Source organism: Lithobates pipiens, unplaced genomic scaffold, assembly GCF_037356315.1.
Source record: "Lithobates pipiens isolate NorthernLeopardFrog02 unplaced genomic scaffold, aLitPip1_a1.2 Scaffold_27, whole genome shotgun sequence".
Taxonomy (NCBI): domain Eukaryota; kingdom Metazoa; phylum Chordata; class Amphibia; order Anura; family Ranidae; genus Lithobates; species Lithobates pipiens.
The window spans coordinates 63,679,853-63,700,778 of record NW_027507788.1 but is presented as its reverse complement, the minus strand read 5'-3'; the positions used below and the strand labels follow the sequence as shown (position 1 = coordinate 63,700,778).

The following is a 20,926-nucleotide window of genomic DNA, read 5'->3' as shown; positions in this document are numbered from 1 at the left end:
CTGCCTCGGGAGGATAGAGCAGCTGGGCATTCCCTGAGAGGTCGACTAGGGGGTCCCTCATTCCCTGCTGGGACCGCTGTGTGACTAGACATGAGGTGCGGTGTATGTACCTAGGCCGGGGGGGGCTCCGGGCTTTGGCAGTAGGCTGCACTGTCTGTTGGGGTCCTTTTTTTTTTTTTTTTTTTTTTTTTTTTTTACTTTTCTGTCCCTTTTTTCTTCGCTGTGAGGTACCTGAGTGTAAATTTACCTCAGGAAAGGCCGCGCGGGCTGTGGCCATTTTCCTGTAGTCTATGCAGTGTATGGGCTGTCAGACATTTTCTAGAAGGTTTGGTGGCCATTTTCATGGAGATTTTTGTGCGAAGGACAGCCGGCAGCTATTTTCTTGTAGCCTCAGCACTTTTTACCTCTTGTGCTGGGTCCGTGTACCTCAGAACAGCGCGGTTTTCACTCTGAGCACTTTGTGACTGAAACAGGGTAGAGCGATCAGTGACAGCACAGCGCAGCACTCGGTCAGGGTGGTGAGTCCTGCAGAGGGGCCCCTCAGTCTGTGAGCAGCTCGGAGGGTGGGATTTGTGTAGCTTGCCTTAAGTCCCTAAGTTGTGGCAGGTGAGTGAGGGTCAGCATGGCGTCATCTGGCGCTTCTTCCCCAGACATCCCTGCTATTGCATCCGGCTCACCTGCCCAAAATGCGTAGCCTATGGACGCTTTATCCTGGTTACCTTTTGTTGCCAGGGTGGAATCGGCGTGCGGGGGCAAGGGGGGTAACCCCCCCCCCCAATCTTCTGGGAAGAGACCTGATTCAGACTCGGGTCCCGCGGTGACTGGTGCCCCCTGTTCTGACGTGTCGAAGGATGCGGACCCGGACCGTTCAGACAGTGAGAATGACTCTGTGTCCGGGTTAGCGCAGGAAAAAGCGCTAGTAGGAGCACTTATCACTGCGGTGCGGGATACACTGAAGATACAGGATGCAGCAGAAACCTCTGCTCAGGTGGCGGTCCCTCTTGGGTCCCGCAAACCGGCCCGCATGTCTGAAGTGTTTCCATATTTTACTTATTTTGATAAGTTCATCTACAAGGAATGGGGAAGCCTGCAAGGGGCCTTTTCAGTCCCAAGAAGAATTGCGGTGCATGTCTCCTCCGGTCATTGTACCCCCCCCCCCCCCCCTCCCACCCCACCCCGGTATCCAGGTTAAATAAAGTAACCACGATTCCGGTAGACTGGACCCTGCCGACAGGAGGGCCGAGGCAGTGGCCCGGTCCATGTTTACAGTGGTGGGGTCAGCAGATTACTGATGGGAGTTGTTGCACCGTGAATTAGAGAAGCAACATTCTCCCCTGGTCTGCGTAGAGCTGCCAGACTACTTGGTGGATGGCCTTTAAGTATGTCTGTGATGCAGCCCTGGATACGATCCCCCTGCTCTCTAGAGCATCAGTATCAGCAGTGGTGCTACGGTGCCTGATTTGGCTGAAATGCTGGTCTGTGGACCAGGTATCTAAAAAAGCACTGGCTGATCTGTGCTTCCAATGTGAGAGGCTTTTTGGAGCTTCACTGGATGACATTATTAAAAAAATGTTATCGGTGGGAAGAGCACGTTGCTCCCACAGTCCAGGAAGGTTAAGGAGCCACACTGTAGGCAAGGGCCCTCCTTTTTCAGCTCCAAAAACTGCTTTTTCGACTGCCCGGGTCGGCAGGTAAGCAGGTAAGTCCAACAAGGCACCTGCTGAAGGACAAAAGCGTCCCTGGTTTCAGTAGCCAAACAAGTCTGCAAGCAAAAATGTTATCACATGAAGGTTTGCCCCCGCCCGACTCTCGGGAGTTGGCAGCTCCTGGGCCTCTCTACTGTCTGACCAATGGGTCTGCGAACTGGTTTAATCGGTATACAAGAGAGATTCTTTCTTGTCCACCAAAAAACAGATTTTTTTATTTATTTATTTTTTCCCTCCAACCTACCTCTACTGCCGGCTCATCGGGAAGCCGTGTTCAGGACAGTACAGGACCTGCTACTGCACGGGATGATAGTACCTGTACCGATGCTGGAAAGGTTTCAGGAATTCTACTCCAATCTGTAGTCGCCGAAAAGGGAGGGGTACGTCCAATCCTGGACTTGAAGGCGCTCAACAGCTTTGTGAAACTGCAAAGGTTCAGCATGGAATCAGTTCGCTCCGTGTTTGCTGCACTCCATCGGGGATATCCAGGACGCATACTTGTACCCATATGCCTCAGGCATCAGGTTTCTGCAATTTACAGTTGGAAGAGCACTACCAGTTTATGGCTCTCCCTTTTGGCCTGGAGTCAGCACCCCGAGTCTTTACCAAAGCGTTGGCTCCAATTCTCTCACTGTTAAGGCAACGTGGGATCACAATCGTGGGTTACCTAGACGACCTCCTTCTGAGAGCAGCTTCTGCCTCAGAATCAAGGGAGGATGTTGCGATCACTATGCAGACCCTCCGGGAGTTTGGTTGTGTACTGAACCTAAAGAAGTCGGTGTTAGTGCCGACTCAAAACCTGGAGTACCTGGGCTTACTGTTGGACTCTTCAGAAGCGAGAGTTTTCTCCCTTCAGACAAGCTGCAGACTCTTCAAGCTGCAGGGAAGTTGTTGGTGAACTGCAGATGGTCGTCGCTGTGCTTCTGCATGCAAGTTCTGGGCCTCATGGTAGCCACTTTAAAGGTGTTACCGTACGCTAAATTTTACACTTGAGTCTTGCAGAAGGAGATTTTGTCAAAATTGAACAAATCTTCATTATTCCTGGATTGTCAAATTCGGGTGAGCCAGTTAGTCAGGGATTCCCTTCTCTGGCGGCTGAGATCTCCGGCCCTTCGGACCAGGAGATCGTTCCTTTCTCTCCATTGGACGGTGTTCACAACGGACGCCAGCCTGACCGGTTGGGGGTAGGGGTTTGGGCATACAGTCAGCCCAGGGCCTCCGGCAGTTGGGGTTCTTCCCGCGACCAATCAATGTGCTTGAGCCTCGTGCGATCAGATGGTGCCTCTCCACATGGTCCAGGAGGCTACAGGGGCATCCGGTCAGGATCCATTCGGACAACTCCACGGCAGTGGCATATGTCAACCATAAAGGGGGAACGAGGAGCTCGGCCGCAGCATGGGAGGTCGCTCACATCCTCCAGTGGGCACAGCGGCACGTGCCGGCCCTGTCAGCCTTCTACATTCCGGGCGTAGAAAACTGACAGGCAGACTACCTAAGTCGTCAGATGCTGGACCCAGGGGAATGGTCGTTAAATCCGGAGGTATTCCGGCTCCTTTGCCTAAGGTGGGGCACACCGGATGTGGACCTCTTGGCCTCTCGGCTCAATCAGAAGGTGCAGAGGTTTGTGTCCAGGACAAGAGACCCCTGGGTGGATGCGTCAGACGTATTGGTGGCTCTGTGGGGGAATTATTGGCTGATTTATGCCGCCTGCCCCCCCCCCCCCCCTCAAACTTCTACCATATCTACTGCGCAGAGTGGAGGGCGAAGGGATTCCGGAGATTGATTGCCCCAGATTGGCCTCAACGTCCTTGGTATGCCGACCTAGTACGACTGGTGGCGGATGTTCCTTGGCGATTGCCGATGAGAGAAGACCTTCTATTGCAAGGTCCGATACTTCATCCTGCTTTACCATGGCTGGTTTTAATGGCCTGGCTGTTGAAAACCAGTTACTAAGGGGCCGAGGTCTGTCAGACTCGGTAATTTCCACTATGCTGAGGGCACGGAAGTCATCTTCTCAAAAGATTTACCATAGTACATGAAAGGCTTATATCTCCATGTGTGAGGAGATGGGGTGCCGTCCACGCACATACTCAGTTTCCAGGATCCTGCTGTTTTTTGCAGCGAGGCGTGGATCAGAAACTTGCCTTAAGCAACATCAAGGGACACCTATAAGGCTTGGCTGTCTTTTTTCCAACGTCCCTTGGTGACTCGCACATTGGTGAGTACTTTTGTGTAAGGGGTTCGACACGTAGACCCTCCGGTTCGACCACCGTTGCCTCCATGGGATCTGAATCTGGTGCTATGGGCACTTCAGAAACCACTGTTCGAATTAACAAGGGGATCTCCCTAATGTTCTCATTCTCAGAAAGTAGTCTTTCTAGTGGCTTACATCTTTCAGGAGGGTTTCTGAGTTGGCGGCCTTGTCATGCAAGTCTCCCTACCTGGTCATCCACAAGGATAAGGCGGTGGTACGTCCGCAGCCCTATTTGCTTCCAAAGATGGGTTTCAGCATTCCATCTAAATGAGGACATCATGTTACCATCCTTATGTCCTAAGCCGACACACCCGAAAGAGGTTGCCTTACATTCCCTGGACGTGGTCCGGGCTCTACGGGTGTATTTTGTCTGCTACGGCTTCTTTCCGAAAGTCAGACTCTGTTTGTCTCAGTGGCTGTTCCAAAAAAAGGTTTGGCGGTCTCCTTGTCCACCATTTCTTGGATCAGGCAGATCGTGGTTCAGGCCTATGCCTTAAAGGGGCAGTTGCCCCCTTTTCCTGTCATGGCTCATTCCACCAGAGGAATTGGAACCTCCTGGGCTTTCTGAAATCAAGCATCTGTCCCCCAGGTGTGTAAGGCGGCGATTTGGTCATCCATTGTTTCACAAAATTCTACAAAGTTGACGTAAGCACATCTTCGGATGCTTGGTTTAGCCACAAGGTGGCTGTGCAAGGTTGCAATTTACAAGTTTGTTGTAAAACGCACCTTTTGATGCATAAGTTGGCTGCTGTTGGCAGTTGGTGGCTGTTTAAGATGACAACTCCTCTGTTGAGGTGTTCCTTCTGTTGTGGGTGAAGTTGTTTTGCTGTTACCAAGCCTCGTTTTTTTTTTGACATCCCTAAGGTCAAGAATTGAAGGAGCTTTGTCCGTCAATGAACTTCAGAGAAGGATTTTACGGTGAGTCCAAAAATCCCTTTTTTTTAATTTATATATTTTTTTGTGTTGTAACATGACGACAAAATGTGGAAAGGTTCAAGGGGTATTACAGCTTGAAGAAATTTACAGAGGGTGACAGATACAATGCATCATACTTTTCAGTCGACAGTCATTATTTAATTATGAATATGATTATATCACATTTGTCATTCAGATCAGTAAAATTACCTTATCGGCATTCTTATCTAGTCATGCGAGGAGGGGTCTTTCCTGAAATTACGTACAGGTTTCAGAGTCATTGAGCCAGCGGTCCCATACCTTTTTATTATATTTAGTTGGGCATCCTCTGTTGGTGTAGATGCACTTTTTATATGGTAAAGTCACATTAATTTCTATCTTCCACTCTGTCAGTGTCTGTCAGTGTTGGAGGTATTGGCCTCATCCATTTCCTGGCGATTAAGTTTTCGTGCTGAAAACCGTTTCCTGTAGGAATATTTTAGTATGTCTGTCAAGTACCTCTGGAAAGATACCTAGGAGACATAGCATGGGATTGCCTGTAGGGTTAGATCCTAAGCAATCATGTAAAAAGATCACTACCTGCCTCCAAAACACCTGTATCCTTGGGCTGGACCATATAAGGTGGAAGAACGTGCCTGTCTCTGCACTGCACACTGGACATCTGATGGATTGCTTCTTCCTATATCTCGCCACTCTAAGGGGGGTAAGGTAGGCCCTGTGTAGGATATATATCTGAGCCAATCTATCTGACAACCTGGGGGATGCCTCCCTACATGTCTCAAGCGCCTCCTCCCATTCTCCTTCCTCAAGAGGGCCCAGGTCCCTCTCCCAATGTGGTTTCGGAGCATATGCAATTTTGCTGGATACTGGGGTGGACAACATGCTATAGTATGATGAAATAAGGCCTTTTAGGTCTGTGCTTCTAGCTATGGCCATGATGGGGTTGGGAGTGGGTTGCGGGTAGGACTACTGTGGAAATTGTGCCTGGATGGCATGACGGACCTGTAAAAAACGAAAAAGCATGCTGTTCTGGAGTGAAGTCTTCCCTACGTTTGTTAACCTCCCTGGCGGTGATCCCGAGTCTGGCTCAGGCTGGGATTTCAGTACCGTAAGCGGTAACCCCGAGCCAGACTGGGGATCGCATCGCTGGATACAGGGAGACTTGCTTACCTTGTCCCCTGGATCCAGTGATGTCCTCTGCGCTGTGTGATCGAGCTGTCCTCCGCTCGATTCACACAGTGCCCGAGTGCCACCGAGCTCCGTTCCCTGCGACGTTACGGCGGAGCGGAGATCGGCGCCAAATTCAAAAAAGTAAAAACACACACAAAACACAGTACTGTAATCTTGCAGATTACAGTACTGTATACAAAAATTACACACCCCCTTTGTCCCTAGTGGTCTGTCCAGTGCCCTGCATGCACTTTTATAAAATAAATACTGTTTTTTTTTATTCTGCCTGAAATTTGGAGATTGCCCATAGCAACCAAAAACTGTCCCTTTATGTCAAAAGTGATTTTAGACCAACTAGAAAACGGTGATAATTATAATCACTTGCAGAATTGAGCAATAGCGATTTGTGGGGAAATTCGACATCAAACACTAAATCTAATGACAGCGACAATTCTGCAAATGAGCAAATTTCAGTGTTTTTGGATTTGATTACATTATTAAATAATTTTTATTATTATTATTTATTATATTATAAACTTTATCATACCCGGGATGTCTGCTAGACTCTGGTTAGAACAGATTTAAGAGAGTTATTCCTAAGAATTACAGGCCTACAATATAAAACGCCAAATTTCCATGCAAAATAATTGTACTGCTTTCAGCACCTAAAATCAGAACTAATCATACCGCCAGGGAGGTTAAAGAACTTAAGGTTACCATCGGACACCAGATGGTGCAGATAAAATATGCCTCGCGAACTCCATAACTCTTGGCTCTGAATGCTTCGGAATTCTAACATATTTGAGATATTAGTATAAGTTTATTTTTTTATTTTTATTTATTTTTAAACTTTCTCTGTATAGCTTGCAATTTATATTGTTACATTTTTTTTCTCAAGAAAGCAATGTTTCTTTTTCTTCAAAGTAGTAATGTTGTTCGGTAACGCTACCAAGTGATCTGTTGATTCCTGTGATGTGTTCTCTTAAAATATAAAAATGAATAAATTAAAAACCTTCCCCTGTCTCTTACAGAATGGCGAATGCTGAAAAATCGAAAGTTCATGGGATCGATATTCGATCAAAATATAAGAACAACTTCCAAACCTATGATTCAAGAGATGGATCCAAAGTAGGCTCCTAAAATGCTTATATTGATACTGCATGTTAAGGGTTACAATTCATACAAGCAATCAATGTTGAATTCCCAAATAGGCATAGTAGGTACTGACCTATGGGCCTCACGTCGTTTAAGGGCCCTGCGACAATTGATTAAAATAATATTGTTTTGATCTTAAAAGAAAATTTCAATTGTAAACAAAAGTAAAAAAAACTCAAATCAAAACTTTGTTTAAAGCGGAGGTCCACCCTAAAGTGGACCTTCCGCTCATTGGAATCCTCCCCCCCCCCCCTCCGGCGCCACAATTGGCACCTTTCAGGGGGGAGGGGGTGCAGGTACCTGTACAGTACAGGTATCTGCACCCACTTCCGGGATGGCTCTCTGCGGAAAGGGGCGTAGATTACGCCCCTTTCCGAAAGTCCCCCGCTGCCTGCCTGGAAACACACAGATCCCAGAGGCAGCAGGTCCATCCTTATTGCGCAGCGCGACTCACGCATGCGCAGTAGGGAACCGGGAAATGAAGCCGAAAGGCTCCACTTCCTGATTCCCATACCCAAGATGGCGGCGGCAGCACCCGAGAGACGATCTAGAGATCGGCTTTGGGTGCCGACATCGCGGGCGCGCTGGACAGGTAAGTGTCACTATTTTAAAAGTCAGCAGCTGCAGTATTTGTAGCTGCTGGCTTTAAAAAAAAAAAAAAAAAAAAGCGGACTCCCGCTTTAAAGATTAAAGGGAGAGGGCGAGGCAAAGATTGCGCACTGAGCGGACGTCTGTGAGAGAACTCCGCCACAATCTTCGTTTTCCTTCTCTCCTCCGGGCACCCACAGCCAAGATACTGCAAACGCAAATGCCCACATGCACCGATGCTCCTCCCGGGTTTCGAAAGGAAACGTAAACGTAATTTCTCTTATATTCACCGACCGACACAGCTCCTCTCTGTAACTAAATGGTTGTTTAGCCTGCCATTAGGAGAACTGGGCAAAATTGTTACATAATAAACACAACTTTCAGCCTCGCCCCAGGGGGCGGACCCTGGGCTAAGCAACACTCCCCACTGCACCCAGCAGACTCGGTTTTTATTTTGCCTAGTAAGGAGAATGACCTAGGAACCCTGCGGACCCTTGTGGTCCATTCTTTTGGTGCATGTTTGATGTTTTTTTTGCGCAAGATAGAAGATCCCAGGATCATTTGTCAACTGCCGGCGACAGGCTGGTTAATGACATCTTTGTAGTCTCCCCAGTCCGGCCATCGAGCGTGTGCAGGCCGCAGCTGAGGCTCAGGAGGCCATGACATACCTCAGCTCCAGAGGTGGTCGGTGAGCTTCAATGCTCCGGGGTATACATATGACCGGGCTACTGCTGTCTGGATCACAGTATACCGGGCCATCAGCTACCCTGTAACTGCGCAGGAGTAGGTCTGTGATGTTATGTCTCCCAGCTCTTCAGGACTGGTAAGTACAGCTCTCCCTGCTTCGGGGGGGTGAGCAGCTGGGCATTCCCTGGGGGGTCGATTCGGGGGACACCTCACCTCCCTATCTTCTCTCCCAAGTCCCTATCTCCCTCTGAGGGGGGTGGCTGCATGTTCTGCGGGTGGTGTGTGTGTGTGTGTGTGTGTGTGTGTGTTCACTGGATTCTCACCTGTGGGGGCTCTATGCGGCTGGCCTTGGTCCTGGTCCCAGTCTGGGGGGTCCCAAAAGGGTCTGCGGAGGTTGTTCTGGCTGTAGGCAGGCAGCATTGTAGGTTTGTTCTGTCACCGCATGGTGCTGTCTGGCAGCCATCTTGGATGTGGAAAAGGTTGTATTCCCCTTGTGAGCTTCAGCAGCCATCTTCTTTAGAATCTCCTATTAGTTACGTTGGCGGCCATTTTCTTAAAGCCTGAGCACTCTTTTCGCCGCAGTTCTCTTGTGGCAGCATTACATGTACTCTCACTTGCTGTTTCCTGTGTCCACTGTGTGTACAGGACGCTGGAAGGCTCCTTGCTGAACGCTGAAGCTAGCTCTGCAGAACGTTTCACCGCTGTTTATAAGCAGCTACTGCTGACACAGTTTTCTCCTCTCTGCAACTGGGAACCTCCTAGGGACTACAGGCACTGTTAGTGGCAATCAGAGGCCCCAGGGTGGTGAGTCTAGTCATAAGTTACCCCCCCCTCGCGGCGGCAGCACAAGGGTGGGACCTTCACTGACCTAAGTCCCCTTGCAGGTGGCAGACAGGCTAGGGTCAGCATGGCTTCAGAAACTTGTGTTTCTTCCCCTGAAATCCAGGCTATTGCAACCGGGTCACCTGTGGATGGTGCGGTGCACATGGGCACCCTGACGGCGGTCCTTGGCGCTTTTGTTGCAAAGATAGGGGCGGTACGTGGTAGGAAGGGTGCACGTAAGAGGCCCATGCCCCCCCCCCCCCCGTCCTCTGGGGAGAGCTCTGATGCAGACTCTGGCCCTGCTGCGGCTGGTGACCCCTGCTCTGACCTATCAGACTTGGCTGACCAGGACCGTTCATCATTGAGGATGATTCCCCGTCTGGGTCCGTGCGCGATAAAGCGCTAGTTGGGGCACTTATCACAGCTGTGCGTGATACCCTGAAGATACAGGAGCCAGCGCATCCCTCTGCTGATGTACCTGTCCCTTTTGGGTCCCGCAAGACAGCATGTTTACCTAAGGTGTTGTCAGGGCTGGCTTAGCCCTTCCTCCTCTGGGCTGGCCGCTCAGCTGTCGGCTAATTGCCAGCTCTCTTCTCTCTATTCAGTTAGCAGCTGTTCCCGATGATGCTCGTCTGGCCTGCCTATATATGTCTTCCAGCTCATTTCTCCTTTGCCTTCACGTTTGGTCACATCTCTAGAAATTATATCCTGCTGTTGTTTCAAGACTGGCTTGTTAACATCCCTCCGGGCTTCTATCCTGCTTGCACTTGCTCTCCATGGATTCCTGACGTCTGGACTGGCTGATTAGCTGATCTGGCTTATGAACTTTGGACTGGCTGACTACCCAATCTGGCTTCTGGACTCTAGCTTGCTTGACTACGCTTTTTCCTATTTATCTTTTTTATTTCTGTCTCTGTCTGTTTCGTGGTTCCTGACAGGTGTTCCCATATTTGACTTTGACAAATTTATCTACAGGGAATGAGGTCGCCACAACGGACCTTTTCGGTCCCCAAAAATTTGGCAGTGCGTTTCCCATTTGAGGAAAGCCTTCTTAAAAAGTGGTCTGTTCCTCCGGTCGTAGACCACCTGTATCTAGGTTAAATAAAGCAACCACGATCCCTGTTGAGGGGACTCCTGCATTCAAGGATCCCGCGGACCGGAAGGCGGAGGCGTTGGCTTGTTCCTTGTTTACTGTTGTGGGGTCAGCCGTGCGACCTTTATTGGCATCCGCACTGGTGTCACAGACACTGACTGAGTAGGCAAAACTTTTGCACCACAAATTGGCAGAACAGAACGCCTCCCCTGTCTGCGTGGAGCTAGCAGACCAACTAGTGCAAGGCCTTAAGTACAATTGTGACGCGGCCCTGGATACTCTCCCTCTGTTATCCAAGGCTTCAGTGTCAGCTGTGGTGCTGAGGCGCCTAATTTAGCTAAAATGCTGGTCTGCTGACCAGGCATCCAAGAAAGCCCTGACGGATCTTCCCTTGGCAAGCGGATCTTTGGAGCCTCGTTGGATGACATTATTAAAAATGCCACTGGTGGTAAGAGTACTCTACTCCCACAGGCCAGGAAGGCTAAGGAGCCTCGCCGCAGGCAAGGGCCCTTTTTTTTTTTTGGCTCACAAGCGGCTTTTTCGTCTGCCTGGTGCTTCGGTAAAATGCCCCCAGCCCGACAGGACGCCCACGGACGGTCAGAAGTGTCCCTGGAACCGAAAGCCTAACAAGCCTGTGACCAAAAGTGCTACCACATGAAGGTTTGCCCCCACCCACTTATCGGGTGGGGGGTCGTCTTCGGGAGTTTGCAGCCCGTTGGACCTCCCGGTTATCCAACCAATGGGTCTGTGATCTGATTTCCACAGAATACAAGATAGTTTCTCTCTTTGCCGCCAAACCGATTCTTCCTCCAGCATACCCGTGTCCCCGGTTCGCCGGGAGGCTCTGTTAGGGACGGTGAGGGACTTGCTGAATCAGGGGATGATTGTACCGGTTCCAGAATCAGAGCGCTTCCAGGGGTTCTACTCAAATCTGTTTGTGGTTCCCAAGAAGGAAGGGGTACGTCCGATCTTGGACTTGAAAGCCTTCAATCACTTTGTAAAAGTGCAGAGGTTCAGAATGGAATCAGTTCGCTCAGTAGTCGCTGCACTCCATCAAGGGGACTACCTGGTGTCCTTGGACATCCAGGATGCGTACCTGCACATACCCATACGCCTTCGGCATCAAAAATGTCTGCAGTTGGAAGCCCACTACCAGTTTGTAGCTCTTCCTTATGGACTGGGATCAGCCCCCCCGAGCTTTTACCAAAGTTCTGGCTCCAGTATTGGCGTTGCTGAGGCAACGTGGGATCGCGATCGTGGGTTACCTGGACGATGCTCCTGAGAGCATCTTCCGCCTCAGAATTAGAGGAGGATGTGACGATCACCATGCAGACACTGCGAAAATTTGGGTGGCTGTTGAACCTAAAGTCAGTGATTGTGCCGACTTAGCGTCTGGAGTACCTAGGCTTACTATTGGACTCCAGGGTAGCGAGGGTCTTTCTTCCCTCGGACAAGTTGCAGAATCTCAGATCTGTGGTCAAACTTCTGATGAACCGCAAGTGGTCGTCGCTCCGCATTTGCATGTGAGTACTGGGGCTCATGGTAGCCTCTTTCGAGGCAGTACCTTATGCCCAGTTCCACACCAGAGTCCTGCAGAAGGAGATCTTGACAAAACGGGACAAATCTCCTTTGTTCCTGGATCGGCAGATCCAGGTGAGCCAGCCAGTCAGGGACACCCTGATCTGGTGATTCAGTCCGGAAAATCGTTCCTTCCTCTAAAATGGACAGTGATCACTACGGACGCCAGTCTATCAGGCTAGGGTGGAGTAATGGGGATTCAGTCAGCTCAGGGCCTCTGGTCGATGGACAAATCCAAGTTGCCGATCAACCTGCTAGAATTGAGGGCGATCAGGCTGTGCCTCCACACATGGTGGACGTGTCTTCAAGGCCGTCCGACCAGGATACACTCAGACAACGCCACGGCTGTGGCATACATAAATCACCAAGGGGGAACAAGAAGCTCAGCCGCTGTTCGTGAGGTCGCTCACATACTTCGATGGGCAGAGTGACACATTACGGCTCTGTCAGCCATTTACATCCCGGAGGTGGAAAATTGGCAGGCGGATTATCTGAGTTGGCAGATGCTGTACCCAGGAGAGTGGGCGTTGCATCCAGAGATATTCAAGCTGCTGTGAAATCTAAATGTATAAAGTGGTGTTGCGCTCCTTAATTAACTATGTCAATCAATATGTGAAGTACACAGTGTACAAAAATTTAAAAGTGAATATTCCTACAAACGCTTAACTATAAACACATAATTTAACATCCAAAAAGTGCATTAAGTAAAGTGCATTTAGGTGCCAGGATAGGTATATAATATATCTCAATCTAAAGTGCACAGATTGCAGTGATAGCAGGATCTACAGCGTGACTAAACGCTTGATAATATAATGTCCAAAGGTGCAGCAGGGAAAAAAATAAAGCAATAGAAATATACAAGAAATCTAAAAAAATTATATAAAGTATATTCCACAGTCCATATTAACTCATGCACTGAAAAAAATCCACTCTGTGTGCAAATATCTGATAATCCCGTGAGTGAATCGTTATTCCATAGGTGATAACGTGCAAGGTGTCCACACACTGGTAGCAATGGCTACCTTACCTTACTGCTGTAAGGTAACAGCATATATCCTTTTAAGCAGGTGGTAGATGTAACCAGCAATGGGTGCCCCCCTCTCTAGGTCCTCAGTCACAGGTAGCATATACATCCATAGGAGAAGAGAAAACGCTAATAGTGAAGTATGTAATGTAATCCGAACTTTATTTTAAAAGGACATAGTCCAGGGTACTCACATTTTAGCATAAACCATGAATGCAGAAAAAACTTTACACGAAGCGACAGCATCAAACGAACGAGCAGGTAGTGTGTACTACGACCGTCACTTCCGGTATCCTCCTAGTCCAATCCTACGCGTATCGTCACTGGGAATCCTTTCCCTGATGAAGCCACATGTCCAAGTGACGATACGCGTAGGATTGGACTAGGAGGATACCGGAAGTGACGGTCGTAGTACACACTACCTGCTCGTTCGTTTGATGCTGTCGCTTCGTGTAAAGTTTTTTCTGCATTCATGGTTTATGCTAAAATGTGAGTACCCTGGACTATGTCCTTTTAAAATAAAGTTCGGATTACATTACATACTTCACTATTAGCGTTTTCTCTTCTCCTATGGATGTATATGCTACCTGTGACTGAGGACCTAGAGAGGGGGGCACCCATTGCTGGTTACATCTACCACCTGCTTAAAAGGATATATGCTGTTACCTTACAGCAGTAAGGTAGCCATTGCTACCAGTGTGTGGACATCTTGCACGTTATCACCTATGGAATAACGATTCACTCACGGGATTATCAGATATTTGCACACAGAGTGGATTTTTTTCAGTGCATGAGTTAATATGGACTGTGGAATATACTTTATATAATTTTTTTAGATTTCTTATATATTTCTATTGCTTTATTTTTTTCCCTGCTGCACCTTTGGACATTATATTATCAAGCGTTTAGTCACGCTGTAGATCCTGCTATCACTGCAATCTGTGCACTTTAGATTGAGATATATTATATACCTATCCTGGCACCTAAATGCACTTAATGCACTTTTTGGATGTTAAATTATGTGTTTATAGTTAAGCGTTTGTAGGAATATTCACTTTAAAATTTTTGTACACTGTGTACTTCACATATTGATTGACATAGTTAATTAAGGAGCGCAACACCACTTTATACATTTAGATTTCACTCACTCAGGGGAGGGTTTGAACCCCTGTCGGTGCTTTGCTGCAACCATAATCCTTTTTGTTTTTTTATAAATTTTGTGTACTTTCCTTTTTCTATAATTACTGTGGCGCGAGGGTAATCTTACATTCAAGCTGCTGTGCCTGAAATGGGGCACACCAGATGTGGATCTATTGGCCTCCCGTCTCAAACGGAAGGTGCCGAGGTTCCTGTCCAGGACAAGAGATCCATGAGCGGACGCGTCAGACACGCTGGTGGCTCCGTGGGATCAGTACCAGCTAAAACTGTTGCCACGTCTGCTTCGCAGAGTGGAAGCCGAGGGGATCCCAGTAATCCTGATTGCCCCAGATTGGCCTCAGCGGCCCTGGTACGCGCACCTGGTGTGTCCTGGTAGCAGACGCTCCCTGGCAACTGCCGCTGCGAGGGGACCTCCTATCTCGAGGTCCAATCTTTCACCCTGCTTTACCATCGCTGGCTTTAACGGCATGGCTGTTGAGAGCCAAGTGCTGAGGAACCGGGATCTGTCGGACTCTGTGATTCCAACTATGCTAAGGGCGTGGAAATCTTCTTCACAGAAGATATACCATTGTACCTGGAGGGCCTACATCTCCATGTGTGAGGAGCAAGGGTGGCATCCGCGCTCCTTTTCTATATCCAGGATCCTGCTGTTTCTTCAGCAAGGAGTAGACCAGAAATTGGCCTTGAGCACCATTAAGGGCCAAATTTCAGCCCTGGCTGTCTTTTTTTATTTTTTATTTTTTTCAGTGACCCCTGGCGTCTCGCTCATTAGTGAGTACCTTTGTTCAGGGGGTGCGACATGTAGTCCCTCCGGTGCGCCCACCGTTACCTCTGGGGCATTTGAACCTGGTGTTGGCAGCACTTCAGAAGCCGCCGTTTGAGAATATCAGGGAGATTCCCCTGTTGACCCTTTCACAGAAAGTGTTTTTTTCTAGTGGCCATCACATCAGCCAGGAGGGTTTCGGAATTGGCGGCCTTGTCTTGCAAGTCACCTTATCTGGTCATCCAGAGGGATAAGGTGGTGTTGCGTCCGCGACCATCTTTTCCTTCCGAACGTGGTCTCGGCCTTTCATAGCAATGAGGACATTGTATTACCATCGTTGTGTCCTAAGCCGAAGCACCCCAAAGAGGTGGCCCTTCAGGCTCTCAATGTTGTTAGAGCTCTGAAAGTGTACTTGTCTGCCACGGCTCCCTTTCGGAAGTCAGACTCGCTGTTTGTTTCGGTGGCTGGTCAAAAGAAAGGCATGGCGGTCTCGTCGGCCACCATTTTCAGGTGGATCAGACAGATTGTAGTCCAAGCCTACGCCTTGAAGGGGCAAGTGCCCCCCCCCCCCTTTCCTGTCAAGGCCCAATCTACAAGAGCAATTGCAACATCTTGGGCCTTCCGACACCAAGCGTCTGTCGCTCAGGTGCGTAATGCGGCGACCTGGTCGCCTGTCCATACGTTTACTAAGTTCTACAAGGTAGGCGTCAGTGCATCGGCTGATGCTTGTTTTGGCCGCAAAGTTTTGCAGGCAGCCGTGTAGTTGCAATTGAGCTTTTTTTCATGGTTTTTCGATTAAAAACGCAGTACTGTTTTGTTAATGCACTGTTGCATTACTTCCGCAATTGGGTTGCGGTGTTGAGATTTCTCCCGTTGAGAATACCCGGTTATGGCGGTGTGTTTTTTCCATACACTGCTTTTTTTTTTTTTTTTTTTTTTTTTTTTTTTTTGTGGGTTTAGTTTCACTAGTTCCCACTTGCTATGGTGGATGAAGTTTTAATGCTGTTTTTCCCCACCCCCTCATTTGGCACTGCTTGGGGATGTCCCATTTAGTTAGAGAGGAGCTGTGTCGGTCGGTGAATATAAGAGAAAATAGGATTTATGTACTCACCGTGAAAATCCTTTTCTCTGTAATTCACCGACCGACACAGCACCCACCCCTCATTTTCTCTGTTATACTGCTTGTTGACGTACTGAGTCTGCTGGGTGCAGTGGGAAGGGTTGCTTGGCACAGGGTCCGCCTGAGCTGAAAGTTATGTGTGTTGTGTAACAATTTTGCCTAGTTCTCCTAATGGCAGGGTAAACAACCCATTTAGTTACAGAGAGGAGCTGTGTCGGTCGGTGAATTACAGAGAAAAGGATTTTACGGTGAGAACAAAAATCCTATCCGAACCCCCCCCCCCCCCCCCCCCCCCCATTGCTGGAGGAACCCGTCCCAGCCTGCAGGGACCACATGGGGACCTGTGTGCGCCCCCCACTATTAGCATGGTGTCCCAGATGGAGCTACAGGAGCAGCCCCCACTGCCTCACGACCTTGCTGAGGTCCTGGCAGCTATAGCTAACTGCAATGCATCTATTACGTCCCTGACCGCAAAAGTGGACGCTGTGCACCTTGATGTGGGACTTATCTGGCTGGACATGGATAAAATACGGTCCTGGCTCTCCTCTTCTGAGCAGCGCTTGGGCCATGTGGAGGACACAGTGGAGAGCCATAATACAGACCACTGAACCCTGCATGCTAAAATCGGGGCACTGGAATACAAGGCTGAGTAATAGGGGGCACAATCTCCGCATTGTGGGTCTGGCGGAGGGGGTAGAGGGTCTGCACCCAATTGAATTTGTGCAGAGTTTGCTGCCCACCCTTCTGCCATAAGCCCAGTTCTCACCCTTTTATGCGGTGGAAAGGGCTCACCGTATCCCACCTAAGCCGGCCCACAGGGGACACCAACCCCCCCCCCCCCCCATACCTTTTTTTTATTTTTATTTTTTTTATTATTATTTTTTTTTTATACTCAAATTTTCAACCAGAACAGCAAGATCCTAATTTTCCCAGATTACACCGTAGAAACTGAGACGCTCATTTGGTCAAGTTAAAGTAGCCATGCAAATAAAGTGAATCGGATACAGTGTTCTCTTCCCTGCAGGTCCAAGATGGCGAAACAACAAGGTTCTTTACCTCCCCCAGAGATGCATCTGCATGGCTGGAATCTCTACCTACCCCGCACAGCTGAAGAATGCTGTCCTGCCTGTTCTGGGCTCTATCCCTGCTGTGAGTTACACTGCTCACCCCCCCCCCCCCCCGGCTGCCTGACACCTCGAGTATCTGTGTTGCCTGGGGTCACTGGAGGGGTTTTATCTCCCCAGCAGGAGTAGTTTTTCTCAGGTTTTCCTCCTCATTGCACCTGTTGTGCCTGTTCTGAACTATTTGTTTGCAACGTTATAAGTTATGTGCCCCTGGCATGCCCAAGTGAACTTATCCTGGTAGGATTAATATAACTGAACTTAAGGGATCATTGCAACCCTGCTGTTAGTGCCAGCACTGTCTTCACAAGCCTTACTGAGAGGTTACCCGAGTTATAATCTAACATACAGGAATGCCCTACTCTCCAGATCAGTGCGGAGCCACTGGAAATGACTCCCTTGGCTCTATTACTAAGCCACTGGCGGACTCTAGTGTCCTACCTCAGGAACTGCAGGACTTGATACTCAGACCTGAGGTCTGCTACTGCAGAGCATCCATTCCGCACTCCTTTCTTAATGTATGATTATGGGATATTTTTTTCCTTTTGCTATGCTATACACCTATTAATCGCTTCCTCTATGTAAGGGTGCCTCCTGCATCCTCCCACTTATTATCCAAGCTGGACTACTTTTCTGCACTATAGATGAAGCCCTTCACAGATGATGGTGTGTTGGGTTTTTAATTTTTTTATCCCTATGCGGTAGAGCCTCCTCCGTACTGTACAGACGTTCCTATACCAGTGCAAGACTACACCCACTGGTTCACGCCCCCTAGCATTGGGTCTATGATGTTTGGGGATTTAAGCATTCCTTGGGGGGTGGGGGGGGGGGGGTAAAAAAATTTTTTTTTTTGTTATTGCTTTCTGTTGCATGTGCTTAGGTAATTCTGGTATAGAGTTGTATGTTGTTGAACCTACTACATCCAGGGCTGGGATGCTGCCCCTACAAGCATTCTCCCCCTGTTCAAATACCCTTTCTATGCCCCAGATATCTCAATTCACAGTAATATCATGGAATGTAAGGGGCTTTAACTCTGCGGTTAAACTCTCCCTGGTATTCCATTTCCTCCAAAAGCATAACCCCCGCATCTGCATCATGCAGGAGACGCATCTCCAGGGCCACAAAACGGTCTGCCTTTAAAAAAAAAAAAAAAAATCATGGGTGGGCCTGAACTACCACACTACCTACTCCGCCTATGATCTTATGCACGCCCCTAATGTACCATTGTATCATAGACCCTAATATATATATATATATATAATATAATATAATATAATATATATATATATATATATATATATATATATATATATATATATATATATATATATATATATATATATATATATAAATATATATTGTATTAGTCAGACTATATCTTCCACCACTAGCCTCGGCCCAGGTCCTGTGTAAAATTATGCGAACAGTGGTTCGGCTAGATACAACCTAGTTTTTCTGCTAAGATTTCAACATGGTCCCCTGTGCGGACCTGGATAGGATGAACGACTCGACACGTGATTCCCCTGATCTCCGCCACTCGGCTGACACTTTTTCTCTGATGGATATCTGGAGACGCATTCACCCGATAAGGGAGTATACCTGTCACTCCACCTATAGGACCTTGTCCAGAATTGATTTGGCTTTTGCCTCAGGCCCGGCATTGCACTGTGTTCAGGGTGTATCTGTGCTTCCCAGGGGAATATCTGACTATGCACCCCTATGCCTCTCTCCAGCGCTAACCATCCCCCCTGAGTCCTGTCTCTGGAGATTGTCCAGATTCTGGGCGTCTGATGAAAAATTGCAGAAACCCCTCACTGCCTCTATATGCAATTTCTAGACTGACAATACAAACTCTGCTCCTCCACGGTACTCTGGGACTCTCTTAAATCCTGGGCTAGGTGGGAATATATCTCAAAAATTAAGAGGGAGAGGGATCTTTGGAAGAGCTGGAGGGCAGCGCAATCAAACTGGAGGGCGGAATTCGTCTCTAACCCAGGCGATGGCCACTATCAAGCTTGGCAAGACGCACTACAGAATCTTTCCGCTCTTAGGTTTGCACAGGCAGACAAGGACCTTCTATACGCGGCCCAACCGATATTTAAATTTGAGGGGGGGTGGATAGTAAACTCCTGGCATGGCTAGCTAGGGGCAATATTCCTTCTACCCCTATTGGCTCTATTAGGGATGGGCAGAACCAACTGCTCACAACACCCTCCACTATCGATGACCGCTTTAGAGAATTTTCTGGGAAGTTGTACACCTCCCAGGGTTGACTATTCAGACTCTGATCTCTCACCTTTTCTAGATTCCCTGTCCTTTCCTGCGTCGCCCTGGAGGAGGTGCAGCTGGCTATGGGAGGTCTACCGGGTGGAAAGGCCCCCAGGGCGGATGGCTTTCTTCTTTTCCAAATTTTACACCACCTTTATGACACTTCTAGCCTCTAAACTGGCAACGTTACTCTGAGTCCCTTGAGACCCCAAATGACTCCATGAATGAGGCTAAAATTGTGTTGGTCCCTAAGCCTGGCAAGGATCCCCTGGACTGTTCGTTCTACAGGCCTTTCTCCCTACTAAATGTGGACGCCAAGATCTTTGCAAAGATTCTTGCTAACCGGTGTCACAGGTGATCGAGTACTTGATCAAATATAGATTAGACAGGATTTATGCCGGGTAAGGGGACCGACATTAATATTAGACTCTTAACACTTCTGTTACACACAATAACCCAGGTACCAGGGTAATTGCCTCATTGGATGCCGAAAAGGCGTTAGATTCTGTCAAATGTTCATATTTGTGGGAGGTTTTAAGTCGCTTTGGGTTTGGCACCAAGTTCCTACATGGTATCAAACTCCTAATAGCAGGCACCCAGAGCACGGGTCCGTACAAACAACTGGCTGAGCCATTTGCCCTTTTCTGTGGTATGCGACAGGGATGCCCACTCTCCCCCAGTCTGTACGACTTTGGCTCTGGAGCCCCTGGAATTTTGATCAGGTGTGCCCCGAATTTGTCTTGGGCCTGCGGCTGGGTAAGCTGGAAGAGCGGCTGTCCCTATACGCGGAAGATGCATGCTTTAATGATACGGGTCCCTCTCTTCTTGCTGCCTTGCTAATTTTCAACAATCTTGGTGGGTACTCAGGTATCAGGATCAATTGGGCCAAGTCAGTACTTTTCCCCTTAGACGGCCGCCTCTCCCCTGCGGTTGGTGGAGGAGTTCCCCTACCTTGGGGTTCTGGTTACTAAACATCCTGCAGAATATATAGGGAAAAATCTATTGGCTGCCCTCACTACCCTACGCACAAAATGTATAGCATGGGCGAATCTCCCTCTTAATCTATTGGGTCGTATCATTCTCCTAAAGATGGTTATGCTACCTAAATTCAACTACCTGTTTAGGAATTGTCCGGTGTGGGTCCCTGTTGTGTTCTTTAAGGAGATTGATAAATGTATAGTCTCCTTTATCTGAAATGGAGCGGTCCCCAGGTTGACTCTCCACGTTGCGACTGCCTGTTCATCTGGGGGGATTAGCCCTCCCCAACTTTCAAGTCTACTACTGGGCCGCAGTATTAGTAACCATTCAGTGGTGGTTTCAGGGATCCAAATCAAACGCGGCGGTGTGTTTGGAGGCAAGCTGCTTGGGCTCGCTGCCTACAGGAGACCTGGGGTATGCAGGGCGACTTCAGGGCCTACAAAGGCAACATGGAGAGTGTGGACTGCTGCTCGGTGGCGTGTTTTTTTTAAATTTTTTTTTTTTTTTTTTTATAATTGTAATCTTT

At 48.5% G+C, this 20,926-nt stretch overlaps 1 protein-coding gene across 2 annotated transcripts in view; it reads left to right on the top strand.

The window, feature by feature from the left end:
* Nucleotides 1–20,926, top strand: part of PIH1D1 (PIH1 domain containing 1) — an 80,947-nt gene that overhangs the window by 27,917 nt on the left and 32,104 nt on the right. For both annotated transcript variants that reach the window (XM_077457010.1, XM_077457009.1), the window contains exon 7: nucleotides 7,077–7,173. In XM_077457010.1, the coding sequence (XP_077313136.1) occupies nucleotides 7,077–7,173 (97 nt within the window). The remainder of the gene's footprint in view (nucleotides 1–7,076; nucleotides 7,174–20,926) is intronic.